We start from the raw sequence: 24,490 nt of genomic DNA, 5'->3' as shown, positions 1-24,490 counted from the left end.
ATGGTGTCCTAAGCTATTAATATAAGGAATATGACATAAAACACAACTCCAGCAGAGTCCTAGCCATCCCTTAAAAAGTTAGGATGCCCACTTCATTCCTCATTTTTAAGGATTGTGGAACCATTCCTCATACTATTTTAAATAATAAAATATTCACTTCTCTCCTTTTTCTTCCTCTTTCCCTCCTTTCTCTCTCCTACTTACAAGTTGAATATAATATTATAATAATAATAGGGAATAGAAATAGGGAATGTTGTTGGAGTTCCCATTCAATAAAATGTAGTAATCCCTTAAAAATTGAATATTTTATTATATATTTAGGGAACATGTTAAGACTCTGCTGGAGATGCTCTGAGGCCTTTTTGTTTACAACACTTATTGCATGAGAGTGTAAAATTGCAACACTGCAATCTTAAATACCCCAAATTCTCAACTGAATGCCCAACAAATGTTTATGTAAAAAATGATGTGATCTGGAGTGGAGCAGGTATTCAAATATCTTAGTGTTATACATTCCTAAAGCAACTAGCGTGTACTAAGCTTTATCTTTGCTCTTAGCACTTGTGCTTGTAAATGGATCTTAGAATCCTAGTAATGTTTGTTACACTGTGGAATCATTGGCGCAGTTCCTAAAGCAACACTTTGCCACTTCCATAGATAAGCTCTTGTAGAGACAGCAAGTATATAGGTCTTTTCGAGCCTTGTAATGTCTCTATTTGTAATGTCTCTATTTGTTTCTTTTCTTTGATTTTAAAAAATATTACTTCAAAATATTAGCTTTTCTTGTAATAATATCTTTTTTTCATAAAGTTTGTCTTATTGCTTTGTTCAGTACAATATTATCGAGCTTTATCTTTATATTTGCAGTATCAAAGTTAATGGAAGTAAATTTTAGGGAATTTATCAAAAATATTAAGTTTTTTTATTTTGTAATTTTACTATTTTTCTAAAATAATTATAAAAATATCGTGTGCAACTAAAAGTACATGTATGCAATTTTTTTCATACGATTTGTAATCAAATATAACCTAAAATAATTTTTTTTGAAATATTTGGAGTTGATATCGATCGTATTGGATGTAATTCTTGTTGCATATGGTTGTAAAACGAATTCATAACACACGATTTAATATTATGGTGAAAATAAACTTTAAAAGAAATTATCAAAATTTATAACTACAAATAGAAATGAAACCAAAGTAAATTTTTCTTTTGACAGAAGAATTTATAATAAGTAAAATATATTATTTGTAATAACTGAGAAATTTTAATGGAGTATATTCATAAAAGCAATTAATTACTATTGTTTAAGATGTACGGTTTTCTCAAATAGAAGGAACCCTAAACCCTGAAAACTTGAAAGTAGAAACCTCTAAGGGGTCGTTTGGTTGGGGCGTCTATGGTATCAGGTATGGGTTTTGTTCATTCCAAACCCATACCTGGTGTTTGGTTGGAAATTTTCTTTTATCAACCCCATTCCTCAAACCCACAAGGTATGAGATTTTCATACCCAAAGGGGGAGATGGGTATGAAACATGGGTTTCTGGAATCAAATTCTTTTTCTTTTATTTCATTAATATCTATATCATTTCATGTAAATTATTAATACAAAATTAAATTAATGACTCAAAAATGTATATAGATATCACTTTAATGATATTTTAAAGTAATTACAACTAATAACTAATAAATATTATAATTCCATCATATTTATTCCATCACTCAACCAAACACCTGATATCAGAAATGATACCTCAAACCCATACCATCTCAACCCGATTCCTCGTTCCAACCCCATACCCCCTCTCCAACCAAACGACCCCTAAAACCCTGACTCAGTTCTTTCAACCACACTTAAAAAATGGGTACAACAATATCAACAATCAGGTCCAATTCAACCTCGCAGAATCTTCACAGGCTTCTAATCTCCCAGAAAAGCCCCCTATTGTACTGCAATTAGATCAAACATGAAATCAAAAATAAGCTCAAATGGAAGCAATGGCCTGTTTCAAAAGATAAGTACTTTTCGGGACCCGAAAGCTAGTATTGTTCCCGTGCTTGATCAGTACATCAGGGAGGGAAATAAGGTCAAGGCAGCTGATTTGCAGCGGTTTGTTCGGGAATTACGGTCTCGAAAACGATACTTACATGCCCTCCAGGTTTCTTTCTTGAATATCTTTTAGTGTCGGCCCCGTTGAGTTGTATAAGTCTGGGACGGAGAGTTCAGTGCGTATTTTAAGGTTTTATAAAATATAGTTTCATAAATTATTTTAGCTTTTTTTCCTTCTTGTTTAAATTTTTATTCAAAAGCAAAAACTTTTAGAAAAAAGTAATTGAATTATATTTTACGGAAGCCTTGAAACACTGAAAAATCTTGTATAGAAATGAGTGAGACGAAAGTAGTATATGTTTGTAGAATTTTTTGTATGTTTGTGCCTATATACTTGCCCAAAATGGACGGGAAAATAGTAAAAAAGAGCAGTAGAAGTATTTTGGTGGTTTGGGTTTTTTGGTGACTAATCATCGGTTTTAAAGGGAAGAAAAAGGGCTTGTTGAATTGGCTGATGGAAATTATGGAATAGGGAGCGTTTCTATAGTTTTATTTGATTTGACTGTTAATATGGAATTGTATAAGTCTTATGGCGTGGCCTTGAAATTATTTTTCATATTGGTTTTAGCCATTGTGGAGCCAAGACGTTTTAGCTCAAAATGTTTTTCGATTTCCTCAATGTAGTCGCTATTTGCATTTAAGCAATTTACTCCTTCACTGTTTTGAGCTTCAAATTTTTAAGGTTTGATATTGTGATTGTGAGGGTGAGATACTGAGATGTGGTGGAGTCTCTAATTATGAGAGCGATGGTGTGATTATGATGGTGTTTGCAAAGATGGGAATGGGGTAATTAGAAAATGAGATGGGAAAGTCTACAGGCTGCGAATAAGAGATTATGCAGGGTCACCCATAGTCCTCTCCCCCCCCCCCCCCCCCCCCCCCCCCCCCCCAACTTATATGTACCAAAAAAACTGCTTTATGCTTGTAAATTCCCCTTTGTTTTCTGGTTGGTATAAATTTTTGCTATCATGCTTTGTACTAATGTCTTCTGACAAGATTAAAATCCTAATTTCTGGATATGGTATAAATTTATTTTATGCAGCTTTCTGAGTGGGTGAACACCAACAATTACTGCCGAGATTCTTCTGGAAATCATGCCGTGCAGTTGGATCTAATTGGCGCGGTTCGGGGAATTGATGCGGCCGAAAACTACTTCAGCAACTTGACTGATAAAGAAAAAGATGAAAGGACATATGGTGCTCTACTTAATTGTTATACTCGAGAAGGCGTTGTTGACAAATCTCTTTCGCTTATGCAGACAATGAAGGAGATTGGTTTCGTAACTTCACCTCTTGCTTACAATAATCTCATGTGTCTATATTCCCGCACTGATCAACCTGAGAAAGTTCTGGATCTTCTGTCAGAGATGAAGAAAAATGGCATCCCTCCTAATAACTTTAGCTACAGAATCTGCATTAATACTTGCGGAGATCAATTGGATTTCAACAGTATGGAAAAGCTTTTGGAAGAAATGGAGAGCCAACCACAGATCACTATGGACTGGAGCACGTATTCTACAGCAGTCAATCATTACATCAATGGGGATCATAAGGATAAAGCACTTGTTGTCTTGAAGAAACTGGAGAAGATAAATAAAGATGCTATCGGATATAGTCATTTGATCTCGCACTATGCGAAGCTTGGAAGCAAGGATCAGGTCATGAGACTCTGGGGCCTTCAAAAAGTTATTTGCAAGAAACAAGTTAACAGAGACTATATAACAATGCTAGGTATGTTGGTGAGACTTGGGGAGTTCGAGGAATGCACAAAAGTGCTCAAGGAATGGGAATCATCATGCCGGACTTTTGATTTTCGTGTTCCAAATGTTCTCTTTATAGGGTTATGTTCAAAGGGATTGACAGAGAAAGCTGAAACTCTGCTGAAGAACATGATTGGCACCGGCAAGACAACAATCCCAAACTCTTGGGCTATCATTTCTTTTGGGTACTTGCAGATGATAAATCTGGAGAAAGCTTTTGAGTGCATGAAGGAAGCTCTGGCAGTATCACAAGAGAGTCCAGGTTGGAAACCAAAACCCGTGTTGATTTCAAGCTTATTGCAGTGGCTTGGCGAGGAGGGCAAGATCACAGATGTTGAAGCTTTTGTCAGCTCTTTGAGGTCTGTTATTCCTGTTAATAGAGAAATGTACCATGCTCTGATTAAGGCAAATATAAGAGGTGGTGAAGGAGTCGATGAAATTATAGAAAGGATGAAGTCTGATAAAATCGACGCTGATGAAGATACCATGAGAATTCTTAATTCTCAAACAGACGGAAGTGAATGACTTCTGCCATTAATTTTCTCGATATCGGCCACTAAAGTTGCCTCAGAAGTCAGAACCCCTGATACTACAGATCTGAGTCATCTGAGTCATCTGACCATCTATTTCCAAATGTTCATTATACAGAACAGTTATGCATTTGAGTTTTGAAGGTTGGTCAAATTTAGCAAGCTGACATAGGAGAATTTAACCTTGTGACTTGGATTTGTTCTGTCCGGCTGAGGCTAGTAGCATCTACATTTTTTTTTTTTTTTTTAAAGCATCAACTCTTTTATTTACGTTTATTTCATAAAGATTTCATGGATACTAGTTGAAAATAACCCAATTTATATGTAATAATTTCAATTTTAAAAACCTCAAAATATCAGTTCAAACGGCTCAAAACATCATTTATGTGAAACTTGCTTACTTTGTCTGAAATATTTGTGGAACTTTAGTAAATAATACACAGAAATTTGTGTTGGATCAATATCAAAACATGTACTCCCTCTGTTCCCCTAATTTCTTTACGTTACTTTTTGGCACGTTTTTTCACGCTCATTTTAAGTATAGTTCTATAATATATTTTTAATTTTTTTCTCTGAATAAAATTTTGATGTTTAAACTTTTATTCAAAAAATGAAAATTTTAAAAAAATATTATGAAATTATATTTTTTAAGAGTCTCAGAATGCATGCAAACAATGTACGTAAACTACTCGGGGGGACGGAAGGAGTATCTTAAAGCTGTGTACTGTTTATGTTTCTGAAAAGTGAAAATTGTAAACATAAATATTAGAAAAAGGCAAGAGATCTATAATTGGTTTCTGAATTTGTTTCGAAATGTTTGGTTGAGAAAATTTGATCAGATAAATAACCGATAACAAAAATTAAATCATACTTTCCGGAAGAAATACATGATGAACCTTTTGGCCCAGAAAGTGATAACAGTAATAGTACAAGACAAAAGCCCATTTGAGTTGATTAAACTGGCCTCGGCCCGAAATGACAAGCAGACAACTCGTTTGATTGTCGGCTTAAGACAAGCTAAAGTGCTCGACTAGAAAAGAACACCAGCCAAGCCACTTTAGATTCCTCGTTTTAGTTTTTCCATTAATGACATAAACAAAAATGAAAATCTTTGTCCTGTAAATCTAACTAACCACACTAACTACTTAATTAATGTTGACGTTACAGACAGATAATCAATAATCAAGATTATCATAAATACAGTAAATCTCTACAAAAAATAGTCTTAACTTAATTATTTATCAAGTTAATTATTTTAGTTTAAAATAGAATTACAATACTTTTCGACCAATATTATAAAAAACGAAAATCAAGACACTTAAAAAAAATTAATTAGATTGATCAAATGAATAATTAAATAATCAAAAATTTAATCAGTTTGATAAATTATAAAACAAATTAATCAGTAATTCATTTAAATAATCATAATGTTTAAAATAATACTTTTAACACAGACAATTATTTACTATAAATTTTTACCGTCAATCTTTATTTTTTTTGTCGCTAATAATATCCCACTAAAATTATTTACTATAATTTCTCAATCGTTTTTTTTTTGAGAAAATAATTTCTCAATCGTTGTTCAAGTTCACTGCTGCCCCCATCGTCTTATTCTCCTCTTTTACACACTCTTTCCACCGCTTTTTCCGCGCAAGCCCTTTTCATCTCCCACTCTCCTCCCTAAACTCTGCAGTTTCAGCAACCCATTACACACACACACACACACACAGTAATATGAGAGGGCCATTGGGAGCTGTTGTAGGCACAACACACCCAGCTTCAACTGAAATGAGTGGTGATAATAATGGCATCATCAAGCACAACAGGAGGTGCAGAGATGTAGTGTTTCTTGTCTTCTTCATTGCTTTCTGGGTTGCTATGATTGTTAACTCTAGCTTTGCTTTTAACCAAGGAAACCCTTTGAGGTACTTGCTTGTGTTATCTTTTTATTTTGAAGAAATATAATGTTCACACTGCCCAATGCTTGCTTTGCTTTTGCAGATTTTATGCCCAACTTTAGTTTTTTTTCTAAAAAAAAAATGTTTTTTTGATCTGTTGGTTTGATCTATATTGTTGAGGAAGATTAAGGGTCTTTTTCAGAAAGTTTTCTATTTTGCTTTTTGTTTTATTTTAGCTTTGTTATGTGAAAATAGGTTTTAATTAGGTTATAGGTTCATCAAGTTGGGAGGTTCTCAGGGTTTTTGCTAAATAAAATAACTTTGAAATAACTATTAAATGAGTAGGACGAAACTAATCAAGCAAAGCAATTGTCCACAGAAGCTGAGGTTTTACGGTTTAGCAGACCGTAATACCAATGGTCCATGTGTAGTGTAAACTGGTGGCTGGCAATCTGGCATAATTTCTTGTTATCAGTTGTCTTGCTTTATGAGACCCAAGTATTGGTCAGCTAATAGTGTGATGCAACAATGTCGGCTTCCCATATTTAGGGTCTATCTATCATACATCATTAATTACTAATAATGTGTTTTCCGTAGTGTAAATTTAGCATCTTAGTTATGACCATGGTTCATTTAGCAAACAAAAGGACTAAACACATGTTTTAATTCCTTGAAGTAGTTTATACAAACTGCAAGTAAAGCAAAATGAATATTAATTTGGAACTTCCTTACGCAGACTACTATATCTCACAGCACTCTTGTTATGTATATCCAAATCTTACTTCCTTCCTGCTTGGGTCAGTCATTAGTTGTTTTGTTTTGTTTCCCTTATTTGGTTATTGTCATGACCAAAATTTGGTTTCACAGGCTTAATTTTGGCTTGGACTATGAGGGCAATGTATGTGGTGACAGACATGCACATCGTAACCTTCGTGAACTGGAACTTCATTACTGGCTAAATCCCAACCAGGTTTACCAAAGCGGTTTGAAGAATAGTCAATTCAAGCTTGGCAATGCTAGAAGTGTGTGTTTGTTGGATTGCCCAAACCCATCAGAGGATTCTCTAGGTTGGGTATGTGATTATCCTGATGGCGAGATTCATCTCTCAATAGATGACTGGATTGATAGAAATTACGACTATTTTGCCGATTTAACCCCGCAACTAAGAAATAGTTCTCTTCAGCTTCAAGGTCCTTGCTACCCCATCGTGTTTCCAAGTGTAAATGGTAAGTAAAGAGACATCTTGTGCACTTGGTTGTGCAAATATGACTGTCTATGGTACTCACAGCTATTGCACAGTGTAAATTCTTCTATCCAGCTCAGTAACATATTTGCTGCAATTAACAGCTACTTTTTCCTTTTCCCCCATGATGTAGTCTATTGGAGCTGCCAGCTTATTGCGCGTGCATCAAATGCCTCTTTGCGGCATTGGAGGGAGATGGGTGGAGTGAGCATTGTTGAGGACATTCTAATAGATAAATCCATTCACAGGTCTATCAACTCGCATTCATCAGTCTTGAAGGTCAATAATCTTTGATCTTAATTTATTCATTTTGTTTTAGAGTTATTGAACCTCTGCAGGAACCCTGCTCATCTGTAGAAGTAATGATGTGTGTTTGTAATATGGAATATCATAATTGTGATGTATTGTTGTTTGTGAATTTCTAAGTTTATACTTATTTCCATTGTTAATATTTAGAGATATGTAGCTGATGTTGGGAAAGCTTGGCCTGTTTTGATTGTTTGTGGTGGAATTGTACCCTTGTTTCTGTCCGTGATATGGCTTTTGCTGATCCGACATTTTGTTGCTGGAATGCCATGGATAACTGTCATCCTCTTCAATGTTCTTATAATATCAGTCACAATGTTCTACTACTTGAAAGGTGTGCCCTACTAATCCCGTATCTATGTTTTATGGCGCTGATTCAGAAAAATAACTGCTGATTGGGTTTCTAAGTTGGTGTAAGAATAGTGATTGAGGTTAGAACATGAATTAATACTTGAACTTATTCTAGGACCAAGACTAGGGATGGCAAAAGCTCATGCCTCATGGGATCATTAAAGCTGCAAAGTCAATTAACTCTATTTATGGCATGTTTGAAATGTTTGTTATTGTCAATTTTCATCTTTATATAAGCATTACTTTTGCGTCAGGTTGCAAGATCATATTATATTTTACTCTTAAGAAGTCTTTGTCTGTGCTTTTGCTAATCTGCTGTTTGCTTAGTTTATTAAAATTCACCTCTTCAGTAATCTCAGTGAAATAAAAATTTTATGAATAAGACCTTCATACATATACCAAATACATGTAATTGTTTTTGCGGGTTATATGATGGTAGCATAAAACCTAATTATTGATGAACGCTTACTCCCTAGTTCATTTATCTCTCTTCCTATAAAATTACATTTGATAAGAGACTGCTATTGAGTTTTCCTTTAATGGCATTTGTTTTCAATTTAACTTGTGTTTTTTATGATAATCTTTTGTTTCTACTAGCAGATATACTTTGTGATCCTCTATTTGCCTGTATACCTATTCCTGGTACAAATATACCAAGTGAAGGAACTAGATATTATAAAATACTTATGATGCAATTTTTTTTTCATATTATTATCAGCTGGATGGATCGGAAATAGTGCAATCTCTCCAATCATTGGTGAGCGTGATCCCTACTACACTGTCTCTGCAAGGGTGGGTTTGGGATACTAAGTCTTTGATGTTAAAAGCTTTGGATATTTTTCTGTTTCTCAAGTGTTACATTCTTCAGGAGTTGAATCATATTCGTGTTGCTGCTGTTTTTATGACTGCGGTGATGATTGTTGCCATTCTTTCCTCTATAGCCATCATTCGACGTATCTTAATGGCAACATCTGTCTTAAAGGCAAGTGCAAATTTTAGAGGGCTTGTCAATCTAATTACTAATTAATGATCTTTTAAAATATGTGTTCCGCGTTTCTGTTACGAGAAGTAGCCCATAGTACTAAGTTGTTGATTAGTTCTTCTAGATAGCTGCTCAGTAACATTCGCTGACATGCATGTTTGACAGATTTAGATGGTGGTAGTCAGTCGAGCTGGTGGAAAATAGGTGCTGAACTGACCTGCATAAACTTGATTAAATATATTTGGATAAAATTATAATTGATAGTTGGTTTAGGATTTGGGCGAGGTGGGTAGGGCCTAGGGGTATTGAAGTCAAGACTCAAGAGTCCTTCTGGTACTACAAATTCTACAGTACATATTACTTTTTTCTGGAGACAAAGGTTATCCGAAGTTCAATTGTCAGAATCAATGATATTAAAATACTCCTTAAAGTTGCCTCTAATTCTCTAGCCTTTGGGTTGCTATCAATACTCTAAAACATCAATACAGAGAAATTACCTGGCCTGAATTTCCCTACTTCTTTCCTCTCTGCCAAACAAGAAGCTGAACCTTTTCATCTCTAATTATAACAATTTACTCACACCTAAACAAGGACTAAGAAATTTGACTTCGCAACTATATGGTTTTGAGCTATTATCTAGTGTTTGTATTCTAAATGCTATGAAATGTAATCAGAGCTTGTCAGTAAAAAAGTTAAAGTTACTAGCCTGAGGTATACTTGAAGTTCCAAGTGAATCGCCATCTGAATCTCTAATCTTATGGCTTGTGCTTTATAATTGACTAAAATAAATTAATATAAATCTGAGACTTTTTTCTACTTGTTCCTTCTTTATTCCTTTATCTTGATTGCATCAAATTATCTGATATTTTTTAAATTGCAGGTTGCTGCAAAGGTCATAGGAGAAGTCCGTGCACTTATTATTTTTCCACTCATTCCATATGCCATCCTAGCAGTTTTCTACATGATTTGGCTGTCAGCTGCGCTCCATCTTTTCAGTTCTGGTCAGGTTGTTCAGAATGATTGCAATGCCAACTGCTGTGCGTATGACCTCAAAACGAAACGGGTCAGCTGTAACAGTTGTTGTGGCTATAGCATACACTATACATCTCACATCGGAGCTGCAATCCTTTTCCACTTGTTTGGGTGCTATTGGGCTACACAATTCTTTGTTGCATGCTCCTCCACCGTAATCGCCGGTTCTGTTGCTTCATACTATTGGGCTCGTGGAGCCCGAGGTGAAACTGCGGTGAGTGTCAGTCGTCTAGTATGTCATGTGTGAATTTGACTGCACATAGAGCACAATGACTCATTTTTTTTGTTTGGCATAAGATTCGGTGTTTAACTTGTATTGGTTCGTAATCATATAAAATGTAGAGGTTTTAGTTTGTGGACGCTCTGTTCAATTCAAAACAGTTTTCATTATATATTACTTAATTGATTTACATCAGCAAACTGCAAACTTAATAGGAGTTATCTGGTAAACCTATACTGATGGGTTTCTTATCACTGGTTCCAGGATCATTCTCTTTATCTCTGAAATTCTTGTTTTTAGAATGTAAATACCTGTTCAGTGTTCACTACATCTACATGCAATCTTATATTTATACTACCGACGTAATCTGGTTGACACTCTGTTTATGAGAAACACTGAGTTTTTATATCCTTTAGAATTGAAACTTAAACATGTCCGCAATCTATAGAGCTAATTGAAGCTTTTCCAACTTTGCATTTCCAGCCTAAGGTTCCATTTCTTCCAGTGTTTTCCTCAATGAAGCGGCTTGCTCGGTATAGCATTGGATCTGTTGCTATCGGTTCTCTAATCGTGAAGTTTGTTGAATCTACTAGATTTATACTCGAGGCAATACGTCGAAGACTGAAAGTTGCGGATATTATGCCTGAAAGTTGGATTGGAAAAGTGGCATACCATTCTTCAAATAGTTGCTTGAGATGTATTGGATGGACCATTAAATCAGTGAACCGCAATGCATATATTATGGTAAGTTTCTAGGCATTCTTCTCATTCTTCAAATTCTTCCCTATTTTCTATTATGAAGTCGGTGCGTGAGCAATAAAACCATAGTTACTTCATGCCTTGGTTCCGTTCAGTACTAATCACTTCTTTGGTGCAGAACAAGGACTCTTGTTCTTTATGACTTTAGTCTTGTTTTCTAGTCTACGTATTTGAAAGTGTCGTCTCTCTGCAGATTGCTATCACAGGTGAAGGTTTCTTCAGAGCTTCTGAGATGTCTACAGAGTTAATTATCAGTAACATTCTTCGGATCGGTAAAGTGAACATTATTGGAGATGTTATCCTTTTCTTGGGCAAGTTATGTGTGAGCCTTTCAAGCGTGCTTTTTGCTTTCCTCATGTTGGAGTCTCACAGATATAGGTCCGCCCACAATAAAATCTCTTCGCCTCTATTTCCTGTGCTGGTAAGTTTCGTCTATTCCCTATTAATATATCTAACAAACTCCCTAGCTGGCCAATAATTAAGGAATGAGATATTACTTGGATGTGCTCTTAACAATGGGAATGTGCTATCAATTTTTATATCACGCAGCTTAATATTTTGGCATATGATAACCTCCTCATGAATTTTCATTTAATTATTTTAATACATTTCTGCAGGCATGCTGGGTTCTGGGCTACGTCGTTGCTACCCTATTCTTTGCAGTTGTCGAGATGTCAATAGATACAATCATCCTCTCATTCTGCCAGGATTCTGAAGAGCATCAAGGGACTGCCCAATTTGCATCTCCCCTTTTAATGGAAACCTTGAATGACCAAAACGAGGTGCAAAGACTAACACAATGATGTTCTTTGAAAATACTTCACTAGCAAACTCATTTCCTTTATCGGAGTAGTTTAGCGTGTTATGGTTTAGTGTATGATTCCGTTCTCTACTGACATTTTGCCGGCTGTTTAACTATCTGAAATTTCGCTACTCGCCTACTGTATATATACAATTTTCCCCGGGCAATGGCTATATCTTAGATAGCTATCTAGTTTATTGTTCACTCTGACATTATGAAGAGAGATTTGCAGAGGCAAACCTACAAAGACTAGTGCTTGCTTGTGTGCTTGCTTCTGTGCTTGGTAACTTCATGAAAAAAACCCTCACCAGTAGCATGCTGCAGTTAAAAAAGCTACTATGGAAGCTTAAAAGAAGAAAGAAAGACAACTTTCTATTCTATACAAATTAATTTGCAATTCTATCTGATTCATTTTAGAAATACAAATTAACCTACTTATAATAATGAAAATTTATCCTCCCAACTACATTTTATAATAATAGTCAGAATTTTCTGAAAAGTATATTTTTTCAGAAAGAATTTTCTTATAATAATAATCTGATTTTTTTTTATAATAATCTATCTATATATAATATACAAGTTTAATTTAACTAATATTATGATTACTTATAATTTTAATTTTAATTTAATAAATATTTTATCAGATAATATTATCTTAAACAATTACACTTAAATCTAATAAAAGTAATAATGTTGGGATTCATAGAAGATATTAATTTATCAAATTTATTACTTTATCAAGAACAAAAATATATATTTTTGTTAATAAAATATTAATTTATTAATTATTATTTAATTGAGGTTCAACTATTGTTTTCTGGAGATTTGAATTTCTCTAATAATTTTCGTGAAAATGGTGCTCTTCGATTTTGTTGCCTTGCAAAAACTTTTAAGTTTTGTTTATTTATTTAAGTTTTGTTTATTTTATTTAAAAAGTTCATATATTCAAACTGAAAAAACAGTAAAAACGAATGATTACGAAGTTCCATAATTTGGTCCCAGATTGAACTGCAAAAATCTCAGGTTGCTTCAATTGTAGCTGTGAATCAGTGATCAATCTCAAGAACAGCAGGTATCTTCTTTTAATTTCTTCGATTCACAAATTGTTAATCTTCGATTTCAATTAGGGTTTCTTTACAAGTTTAAATTAGGGCTATGAAACACGTGAATCTAACAATTCTAAGGCTGCCCATCAAGTTGCATTCGTTTTTTTAGCCTGTTTAGAGTATGCCTGTTTCGCGAAAACTCGTAAACTAGACTGCTCCGGTGTGTTCTGTTAGAATGGATTGTGTTTGTTGGAAGTAATTATGTGTAATGTCCCCACAGTTAGTTTACATTTTTAGCTCGTGTGTCGTGTTCCAGTTTCCTTAATTGGCGGTGTTTAGGGAAGCTAGTTCCGACCCGTAAGAGCAAGTGCAATGGTTGTGCTAAAATAGATGGAGTTTTCTACAACCCATAATTTTACAACAAAGTGCTAAAATATAGCTCGGTTTATATATTGTTTAGGGAAGCTATGTGTCTCGGTTTTGTTTGATCTTCAGTGTAAGAGCAAGTATAATGGTTGTGCTAAAATAGACGGAATTATTGCTATAGCCTATAGCCTGTATTTTAACAACAAAAAGTGCTGAAATGTAGCTCGGTTTACATTTTGTTCTATATATAGTTCAAGCTATAGCATCGTGCTATTGATAAATTTTATTTTTGGTGCTGTAATATTTGACTTGCTGTAATGCTTTTGAACTTGTTGTTGGTGGCAGTGAGGAATGGGGAGAGGAGCTATCACGGATAAATGGTCATCAAGGGCTCTATGGCTGTGTGCAATCGGAACTGCAGTTGGTATAATGACTTTCTTTTTTGATATATGGCTCCGTTTATGATATGTTGATATCGTATTTATGTTTTATGAATCAATATGGACAGAGCTTGATCTTGTGACTTGTCAGTTTACTGTTTTCTGTGAAATATTGTATAGGGTTTTATATGGTTGCTGTGGAAAGGCAAACACAGAATAGAGAAAAAATGATGGCTGAAGCTATGAAGGCAAGTATGGAGTCAGGTTCTGGTGCCAGTGAAAATGTATGATTGAGAGTGCAAAGGCGGAACATTATTTTAATATGTATTTTGTGACCCTTTCCTGATTTTAGCTAGCGTTACTTGCCTTTTTGGTTGTAGTTTCTGATTTGCTCGGTTAGTTTTCACATCTGAATGATACAAAGTTATGATGGATGCATATCAGACACAGTAATGAAATAAACAGGAAAGTTGGTTTTCACATTATTGATGTAGCCCATTGTTGGTTTATGCTATAAGTCTCATCACATTCTGCTTAATTTTGTTTATACAAGTGGAATTGTAGCACTGATACTATGGTAGAGTATGTGGAGTGCTTATTTTTCTATAAGCCAGGCCCATGGGCGCAAATGTTCTTTGATCAGAGGACAACAATGGATCTCCGTCTTGGCCATTTTATATGCATGAAAATCTTTAATTTTTTTTAGGAGCCAAAGTCGTTAAAGTGGATGCTGAAGGCAAATAGCCCTTCAAGTGGAGGTACTCGAGTTTCTCACCGAGCTAAAGTTGTCGGAATGGATGCTGAAGGCAAGTAGCCTTCTAGAAGAACAGACAACAGACAAGGTGGTGGTGGTTCACTTAACTTCGTGTGTATATACAGGAACACAGCAATTTATTCTTAATGCAAGAATCAAGATAGACGAGTCCTATATGACATTACCACCCCCGACCCACTCAATCCACCTCGAGTTATAGGGTCCGCCCTTGACTAACTCAATCCACCTCGAGTTATAGATGACATCATCCATCTAGGGGCCTTCGACCATTCAATTCATTTCAGGTCATCTAAAACCTAAGGCTTAAGACTGGTCTCGGAGAGGCTCTATTCAAGCTTAAGAGCCGATACTTGACCTCACTTCCTTCCCACTAGGCCCATCCTATCCACTAGGCCTCATCTAGGTCTTGTCAAGACCCAACTAGGGTCCGTTAATGTGTTTTAGTTTATATTTAGTAGTTTATACGAGATTCTTATATATATTCCTGTGCAATATGGCACGTTTTGTGAAGGAGGAGGTTTGAATTTTGATGACAATTTTTTGTTAAATTTTCAAAGTTACTTTACTTCGTTCATTATTGCTTCACCAAGTTGATGCAAGACCCACTGCCAATTGCAAGGGCTTTTAGTTATTGCAATTTCTGGTAACAAACATATTAAAGTTTGTAGATTGTAAATTGCTTTCGAGAAATCTCAAGGACGTGGTGATTTGAGGAAGAAACTAGAGATCTGATTAAACAGTGTTAGTACATTACATTCATAGATTACAGCAATAAATCGGGGTTTATCTGCAATGATACAGTCATAACCTACCTGTGTTGTGTGTATACTAGGACTCCGATATCATTTACAATTTGTTTTCCCTTTTTTCCTCTCATCACCTGTATTCATCACTGTCTTTCTTCATTCTTCTGCTTGACATTGAAGAAGATCTTTCTATGACCCCTGGCGGAGAATTAGGTATAGGAGGGGAAGGAATGGAACCAGATGGGCGGAGAAGAGGAGTACCAACGCGACTTGAGTTTTCATTAGCAGTCGGTGATTGGCCAGTTGTAATGTAAGTAGGGGGCTGTAACTCGATTTCAGTTCCTGAATGTGGACCGCCATGAGGACTATCAAACACATGATCCTGATATTCTTCGACTGACAATACTGTGCTCGTGTCTGTGTGAATAGTTGAATCATCAGCGAAAAACTTGTGCCTTCTCCTCTTCCTAGCAGCCTTCCCCCACCCATGGATTGTTTCCCGTATCCTCTGTGGAATTAGAGCTGCTTTGTAGTTTGTTCCCATCTGTTAAAACAATATAACAGAGAAGCATAAACTTTCCTGGAATTTGTGTACAGGAACTGACAGATTGATGCAATTCAATCCAGGTTTATAGCGGCAAGGTGCTGTAGCTGTAGAAAAGAGAACGTACCTGAGTGACCAGTGCATATAGCGGCAAGGTGCTGTAGCTGCAGAGAAATTGTCCCGCGAATCTAGTAGAAAGAAGAATAAAAAACGATGATGCAGGAGGCAATGAAATACATATGAATGAAAATGCATTAGAATTAATATGTACCCCAATGTTAGCCGCAGATACACGAGCATATGATTCTTAATGAAGCAAGAATTGTACCCGAATTGCCACTGCAATGAACATAACGGGTAAAATCAAGTACTTAATTATTAATGTCAGTCAAATAAGTCCAAAAAATAGCAATTCTACTCTTATGAAATTATATTATGAGAATGAAGCGGTTGAAAAAAACAAGAATTACCCAGAACCAGAAGAAGGAAGCCAGCTCAAATGCATTCTGCAGAAAAGTTGAACAGCATTAAAATCAGAGTTTATTGTTTAAATACTTTCTGGAATGGAATAACCAACAGATTGTTACTACACATTTCAAAACAAGCATAATGACGAGGATGGCAAACCTGAAAAAGTATAAAATGGATCAAGGTCAACAAAAGCTGAGGCTTCTTGAACCAAAAGAGTTCATCTCGAGGTTTTAATTTTGCTCCAGTGATGAGTCCAGTTATTCCAGCGCTCTCCAGTGCCAACGTTGCTATAACATGTTGTAATTTCGTGCCCACGAGTAGAACCAGCTGCATGCCGAACATAAAGCAATATAATTAAGAACAGTAAGTGTATCAGATATTTGCTTCGATGGTGTGAATTTAACGTACAAGAATAACTTACAGTCACAGGAATTATAGCTATCCAGAAATAGAGATTAGACCCTGCAAGTGACATATCAAGTACTCAGCATGCATCGCCAAATATATAACAAGTCACAGAAAGAGCCAAGATACGTACACATAATGTTCATTAACAAAGTTCCAAAAAGCTTGAAAAACAATTTTCCTTCTTAATACTTGATTTGAGAAGGATTAGCCGTACCTTTGATATTAAACAGCATAAAGGCCACAACAAATCCCCAGAGCGGGGCACTGCAAATAATTGTAAACTATGATCAGCAACATTTTAGTAGCTGATTTTTGACAAAACCAAAAGGTACAATATACAAACACGATCATACAATTAATCCAATTTCATGGCAACATCCACTTTGGTGGTTTAAAGCACTGTGGAACATGATGAGTTTTTTTGGTAGAGTTTGTTTCTTACCTCACACCAACTATCCTCTGGAACTCTTCTTCCATTGAACGAACCATGTAGCTGTGAAAATCATATTTTGATGTGAGGTTGTGGTTCTGCCATGAATAAGAATAAAGAAAATGTGTAAACAGGTGCCTTCATAACCTTTTACAACAAGCAAGGTGATAACATCATATTTGAACCCGATATTTAAGCATATTAAGCCTACTTTCTGATTGCTGATAGAAGGTATTTAGAACTTCTATTTGAGAAACTATTGCATATCGCTTAATGCTAGAAGGAATCTAGATTTCGATTGTAACATCCCCTATGCTTTAATATATATCAGGGTATCCCAAATAATCCTTTCATTCATGCTGGAAAGAGGGAGTATGATGTACAAATGAAACTTTGAAAAAAGTGACCAAGCAGTTCATTATGAATAAGATATGGAGTACAGGGAACACATCTTCTACCATTGCTCGAATTCCTTACCGCAATGAAACCTTTACGAAGTGTCAGATAATCTGCACCGACAACTGAACTCCCAAATTGCCGGAAAAAACATATCTGCAGATTTGAGGAATTTATTAATATTTAGAAAATGCAATCATTTTTCTGTAAAAATACGTTTTATTAAACAAATAAGATTTGTATTTGTTCACGAACAAACCTCACCGAGTCCAGACGCAAATTTGCATCGATTTTGTTATTAGTTCTCATGCTTAAGTTTTTGGTCTTTCCTCTCACGCTATCTTTCTATTTCTTTCACCATGTGCTTAACATTTATGACTTATCAGCACTTATATATTATTTTAAAAGAAACTCTGCAATCTCACAGATACTTTGTATGCTAATAGACAAATTCTCAGTATTTACAAGTTAGGACGAAGATATGGTAGGCGACTTACCACCCAAACGAAAAAACCATTATTGACCAAAGGACGCGATGCATGAAATTTGACAAGGGATGATTGTCTTTGCATTGTCTTCTCTCTTGCAATCTCTGTAATAGAAGAAGCAAGTTTGTTGTTAAGCTTTTTTCCTCGTGACACAAGCATTGTGGAAGTACAAAAGACATTAATAAGAGGCACAGAGTCAATTAACAGCATATGCTGCTAGTGCTGCAGCTATCACTTTGAGCATCAAGATGAAAAGTATCTATTGAATAGAGCTTGTATAAGCAGTCAAACAACTAATAAGTGACCGCTTGGATGGGAATGGGAATGAGATTCTTATTCTCACTAACTGGATTGGAATCCCGTGATTCAAATGAAACCTAAATGGGCCATCATGGTTAAAATCACACACTTTAGATAAATAGCAATATTTTATATTAAAATGAGCAAAAGAACCTTCAACTTTGTAAATATCTGATTTTAGTAGTATTCTAGTAATGTTTAATTGCATGAAACTTGATAAATTAAATCTGATAATTGTTATCACGTTCACTTCTAGATAACTTAGATTCGAACACAGCATAGTGCTGAACCCTAGCGAAGAAAAACTCACCATGTAACATATTGTTCCGGTCTCTTACAGCTTCATCCTCCCATGCCCTCCAACTGTGGATCTGACAGTACAAAAAACATGCTGAACAATGAATTTCTTTGTGTTTTGATTTTGCACGATTAAGGCCAAATTACCATCTGTTTCCAAATTTTTTAAAAAAATCTAGAATTGTTTACAGCTGAATCAACCAAGACGGTTTAGTAAACAATGACTACATACGTAAATCATAATTGAACAGGTTTCCATAAACATCCCGATTAAGGCCAAATTACCACATGTTCTACATTTTGCAGAACATAAAAGGTCATATGTCAGGGACAAGCATGCTACTATAGGCCATATGTTCTTACATTGAATACTCTCTGTTGTTTGGCAAGGGAACAAAATCTTACAGCAATCCATATCATTTAACAAGTCATTATCTAACTGAACCTACTTCGAACTGTGAGGATCTGACCATCTAACATATAGTTGTGAATATTACCAGTAAACAATGTATATAAACACCTACAAGACAATAGATATCTTTATTCAGCACTTTACTAATTTGTAGGACGAGAAAACAGAGCACCAACTTATTGGAAAGTCACACAATTTTTTCAGAACCGAGGTATTCACTCATCCACCAGAAAAGTTAAAAAATGAAAACATATGCAACATTACAACTTTGGTACGCATAATGAATTCTGTAGTCTAACCTTTACAACTGCCAGCAGCATCGTTAAGCAACTATAAGATATATGCGTAATTGCCATAACAAATATGAACCTGTGTAGTTGCTCAAGTCCTTCATATGATACAAACGGCTCATAGTCCTGTATAACAAAATCATTTTCAAAGATTAGACCGATACAAGTATGTACATGATTTTAGAATAGATTTGAAAAACGAGAGGAAAGAAAAACATAAGAGGAGTCATGTGCCTGCTTGCAGGTATTTTCATTAAGAGTATTCAAAACTCTCCTCGATAAATGAGGAAAACCAAAAGCTGTCAAAAGTTTGCGTTCATGGGAAGCATTATTCTCATTGTCCTCATCAACTGCAGACCTGGTGCACGGAGCAAATGCACTGTTGTAGAACTTTGATGAGATACATATATTGGCTATGATACTCGAGGTAGCTGTAAGAAGAAGAGATATGAACCCAAGCAGCATCAACTCTGCAGAGAAGAAATCCAAGTTGAGAAAAGAATTACATGCTTCAGATTTTTGTTCAAAAACTGATCAAGTACCTTCTTTCATTTTCTCCACAGCTGCAAGCAAAGGCTTCCGATTGGTTTTCCGGAGCCACTGAATATTCAAAAAACAGATGGTTGGTAAAAAAAAACCTCTAAACCAATGCAAGTTGTTGTACAATGCAAATGTGAAGGGCAAGTGTAAGTTGTTGAAACTTCTAAACCAGATTACACCTCTAAATTTACAGTGCAAAATCATATATTGACTGTCGATTTAGAATGATATCAAGCATATACTATAGAACATAGTTTAAGTGACAATTGAAGCAGTGGAAGGCATAAACAGTAGAGTAAAATCACCAAGAAACATAAACATTGTCAAAAGCAATAAAGCACAACTATAATTCTTTAAAGATGACTGGATTATCGCCAAAGGCAGCAACCAAAAGAACGAGAGAACAAACTTACATTACATAAGCGGTAAATGGAGCGTTCCACAAGCAATGAAACAGCAACAAAGACGGTCAACACAGTAGCAACAGACCATGTAGGTGTTAAGGCCAAAGACCTCGACTCCTCGTCGTCTTGTTCCACCATTCTAAACAAACTTTCGCCTAAACCAACCTAAACCAAAAACTCTGCAATCCTTTCGACTCTCAGTTCCTCTTCATTCAAAACCTATCTCAAATCAAGCCTCTCAATTAGTCCTACAGACAGATACTTCTTCCAAAAATCAATTGCCTCAGAAACATTTCTGATACCCCAATTCCAACACTCATAAATTGCGTTTTTTCGACTTCACATCAGCATTGCTTCAAAATCGACTTCTCCACCTCAGTTCCTCACCTAAACACCAACCCTCACAACTAAACACAAAACACAAATACTTCATATGCACCAACAATCCATAGCCTAATTTTCCCACTTTTATCGAAATCGAAAGAATGAAACAGGGTGGATTCCCTCTAGATCCCCTTCACAATATTTAAACACTGTAAGAACAAAGACAAGCAGGGGTTTCTGGGCAGGTTCCAGAGCTATTACAGTGAGTATATTATTTAGTACTACTAGTTAAGTACATATGATAGACCATCTTTTGTGTGTGCTTAAACAAATGAGTGTGTAATAAACAAATGTGTGTGTACAGATTATTGTGCAGAATAGTAGTTGTTAATAATATACAGCAAAATTCCGCCTGGAGTGGAGATCTCTCAGCTTCTTCCCTTCATCTGGCTTTGTTGCTGCTTGGACAACTACTATTTTTTTATACACACACTAACGTGGCATCCCACCTTCGCATGCCATGTCCCATTCACTCCCCGTATCCTTTATTAATAATCGAAACCCGATCACGACAATTGACAGAAAAATTTATCAAAAATCTCATTAATTATCGACCTTAAATCCTACATTAGGTCTAAGTCTAACACAAAAATAAAATATCAATATATAAGTCGATATAATTCAAATCAACTTATATTTTGAGTACGAATTAATTTATAACTCGAGTCGAGATCGAATAGAGTCGTACCGATACATGGAAATAAATAAAGTTTGATAAGCCTGGTCTCCGTGCGAGGATTGTGGAAACAGAATAAGTCGTCATGTGATAACACATAGTCAATCTCGCTACATGAACATCTGATAACACTCATGGCTGCACCGACGTAGTGCGATTAAAAGTCCACTTGATAAGAAGGCTTGCTGATTACAATTTTCTCCTAAACATCTTATATTTCTTGTACGGCGTACTCGTACAGAATGTGTTTCGAATATTTTTAAATTTGTAAATACATCGTGTTACCGCTACCGATCGGATCCATGTTCTCGCATCCATATCTTCCGGCCGTGCGTGTATGTACTACACTACTAGTACTAATTCAAGATCCACAATATTTAATGTAACCATGTATGATTCGTTAATTGAGAACGGAAGTCTTTCCATACGGTACGCTTAGAGTAGGGTTTGTTGCATAATAAGTAAACCATCACATTCGATGATATTAATTATATTGGTCGGTTATATTTAAAAATAATATATTATTTTATTATAAAAAAATAATATATTATTAATATTTTAAATCATCATAAATAAATGATATAAGGTCTTCTTATAAATTCTTTACAAGTTTTGCAAAGGCTGAGATAAAAATAATTTAGCAAAAAAAAAAAAGTTTCGATAAATATGGTTAATTTCCTGATATTAGTTATATTTATAGACAAGAGAAATATAATATTAGATTTGAATTTTTTTATACAACCTCTAAAAAATTGTTTATAATATATATTAATAATTTTTAGCTAAAATTTTTATATGAATGGAGATTCTATTAAAATACTTTAAGATTCATATACATCTAATCATTCGCATTGTTTCGACTTTTAGTTAAAAACCTGTATTGATTTGAACCTCAGACCGAATCCATATAATTAATAATTATTTTTTATTCTCGACTATTTCGTTTTCGACGATAAGTGGCTGCGAGTCACACTTGACCAGCAGACATGAAAACTGGAACCTAACCATCTCGTCATAATTCATTTCCACGCAGAGCAGCAGATAAGCAGACGTTAAACTTGCGTTTTCTTCACTTAATAGAGCTGTCTAGTGCAGCTCCACGGGCATTTAATGAATGCACATGTTAAAGCTGTAGAAAACCAATGATAATCAGTTGTAAACCAGTGGAAAGTGCAATTTCGAGTGTTGATAATAGAATGGGTTGGGCTTTCAACATCAGAGTTGTGACGCATGGAAGGATCTCGTCTTGCAAGGCCCCAAGGCCAGGTGTGCCACAAGCTGTATGTGAATATCCATTTGCTCTTGACATGTTACTTTCATCGAGTTATAATTCAGGTATAATCAAACAGCCACTTGAACTCACTGCGGCAACAAAAGGTGTACGCGAATAAGATGCGTGCGGTCCCTTGTGTTAGTCGAAGAAGCCTTGCGCTCGGTTTGGTATTGCAAGTCCGATTGTCATTGTTGTTAAAAATAATTAAAATACTGATGAAAACTTGTTTGGTAAATATAAAATACTTTTTTTTCAAATAATAATTTTCTTCTCTGTTTTTAGAAAAAAAATAACTTTTACCTTTTCATTCATGAGCTATTTTTTCGTTTTTATGGAAGTTTCAAAATTTTCATGATCAAATCTAATTTTAAAAAAAAATATCTTTTATCTTGTAACTCAAAATACATAAATATTAAAAAAATTATTAAAAAGTTAACACCCTTTTTTGCAGCACTTTTCCTAACAAAACATCAACGACCTAGATGTGAAGCCTCGATCAAAATTGGTTTCAGAATTTAAGGTCTATTTGGAAGTGGTATTAAAAATTGATATGTTGTTAAAATAAGTGCTGGTAAAAAAAATGTTGCAGGTTTCAATAACTGTTTGGTAATTTTTTTTGATATTTGCTTATTTTGAGTTATAATATAAAATATGATGTTTTTGGTGAGGTTTAATAGGAAATCTGTAACAGATTCGTGCAAAAGCTGAAAAACAACTTTTTTCAAAAACATGGGAGAAACTGCTTTCCTGAAAACAGATTTTTAGCTAAAAAATGCGGTACGGAAAATCAGCTTTTAGATATACCAAACAATTTTTCATCCGCTTTTCAGCAAAAAACTGATGTTATTGTCAGCAACAATAACGCCAACCAGTACCTTAATATATATATATATATATATATATATATATATATAGGCTCATGATCAAATAGAAACCACTTTTAAAATAAAAACTAGAAACCAATACAAGTTAGTGATATTCACAGTACAATTTAGTGATATTTTCTTTGGGATTTAGTGATCTGTGTTGCAAGAATTAGTGAAAACTTGCAGAAACAGCCTATAATATCCATATATGTTCCGAAAATTGCTCTAATCTCCAAATCTGTTCACGTTTTCGATTTAGATGGTGGTGACGGTGGTGGAGATGGTGGAGGTGAAGGTGGAGATGGAGGAAGGATGATTGTAGCGAAGGTGTGGGTGGCTTGAAGTAGGAGTTGGAGCGTTGCCGGAATAGTGGCGGCTCCGCCGCGTTTTGAAGTTGAGCCGAGGTGGAGAAAGAAGTATGAACGGGGCTGAAGAAGGTTGAAGCAGCGACCAAGATGGGGTTGGTGAAGATGGAGGTGGAGATTGTGTTGTTAGAGAAATAATGGAGGTGGAGATGGAGGGGGCGGGCGGCATATATAGAGGTGGTGGTGGTTATAGAGGAGGTGAGACGGAGGTGGTGGCAGTGGCGGATGTGGAGGTGGGGTTGGTGAAGATGAAGGCGGGGTTGGTGAAGATGGAGGTGGAGATGGGGTTGTTAAGAATTTAGTGGTATTTGCTTTAGGATTTAGTGATATTTCAGCTTGGTTTTTAGTTTCTAGACTAAGGAGGTTTCTATTGGAGTAAAACTATATATATATATATATATATATATATATATATATATATATATATATATATATATATATATATATATATATTAGAGATCGTTTGGTGCTCTTCACATATATAAAATATGAATTTTCTTCATTTTAAACTTATATATATAGTGTTTGATCAAGAAAAACTTATTTTCAAATTTATAAAATACTCCTTCTGTCCCTCTAAATTCTTTACAATTTCCTCTTTTAGACTCCCACTCATTTCTTTACATTACAAAACTTTCCTA

General features: G+C 35.1%; 4 protein-coding genes across 4 annotated transcripts; 3 read left to right on the top strand and 1 right to left on the bottom strand.

The window, feature by feature from the left end:
* The first annotated feature begins 1,967 nt into the window (after positions 1-1,967).
* LOC108222792 (pentatricopeptide repeat-containing protein At4g21705, mitochondrial-like) lies at positions 1,968-4,697 on the top strand. The gene is made up of 2 exons (XM_017396706.2): positions 1,968-2,159; positions 3,153-4,697. The coding sequence occupies exons 1-2, from the start codon at positions 1,968-1,970 to the stop codon at positions 4,392-4,394; spliced, it is 1,434 nt and encodes a 477-aa protein (XP_017252195.1). The 3' UTR covers positions 4,395-4,697.
* A 1,264-nt stretch (positions 4,698-5,961) lies between these two features.
* LOC108222791 (choline transporter protein 1) lies at positions 5,962-12,159 on the top strand. Its single transcript, XM_017396705.2, has 10 exons — positions 5,962-6,324; positions 7,165-7,523; positions 7,674-7,819; positions 7,997-8,180; positions 8,916-8,989; positions 9,066-9,179; positions 10,060-10,425; positions 10,915-11,175; positions 11,384-11,611; positions 11,808-12,159. The coding sequence occupies exons 1-10, from the start codon at positions 6,134-6,136 to the stop codon at positions 11,991-11,993; spliced, it is 2,109 nt and encodes a 702-aa protein (XP_017252194.1). The 5' UTR covers positions 5,962-6,133; the 3' UTR covers positions 11,994-12,159.
* A 762-nt stretch (positions 12,160-12,921) lies between these two features.
* Positions 12,922-14,293, top strand: LOC108222100 (uncharacterized). Its single transcript, XM_017395999.2, has 3 exons — positions 12,922-13,064; positions 13,750-13,828; positions 13,965-14,293. The coding sequence occupies exons 2-3, from the start codon at positions 13,756-13,758 to the stop codon at positions 14,072-14,074; spliced, it is 183 nt and encodes a 60-aa protein (XP_017251488.1). The 5' UTR covers positions 12,922-13,064; positions 13,750-13,755; the 3' UTR covers positions 14,075-14,293.
* A 973-nt stretch (positions 14,294-15,266) lies between these two features.
* On the bottom strand, positions 15,267-21,094 carry LOC108220504 (MLO-like protein 14). Its single transcript, XM_017394289.2, has 15 exons — positions 20,295-21,094; positions 19,884-19,941; positions 19,576-19,811; positions 19,351-19,467; positions 18,653-18,713; positions 18,052-18,146; positions 17,636-17,710; positions 17,171-17,256; positions 16,943-16,992; positions 16,742-16,782; positions 16,477-16,647; positions 16,320-16,355; positions 16,121-16,188; positions 15,977-16,037; positions 15,267-15,849 (listed from the first exon to the last, which is right to left on the bottom strand). Exons 1-15 carry the CDS (start codon positions 20,421-20,423, stop codon positions 15,436-15,438), a joined length of 1,698 nt encoding a protein of 565 aa, XP_017249778.1. The 5' UTR covers positions 20,424-21,094; the 3' UTR covers positions 15,267-15,435.
* Between the last annotated feature and the right edge of the window lie 3,396 nt (positions 21,095-24,490).

The sequence above is a fragment of the Daucus carota genome, chromosome 5 (assembly GCF_001625215.2).
Source record: "Daucus carota subsp. sativus chromosome 5, DH1 v3.0, whole genome shotgun sequence".
Classification (NCBI taxonomy): Eukaryota; Viridiplantae; Streptophyta; class Magnoliopsida; order Apiales; family Apiaceae; genus Daucus; species Daucus carota.
This window is presented reverse-complemented; position numbering and strand designations above follow the sequence as displayed.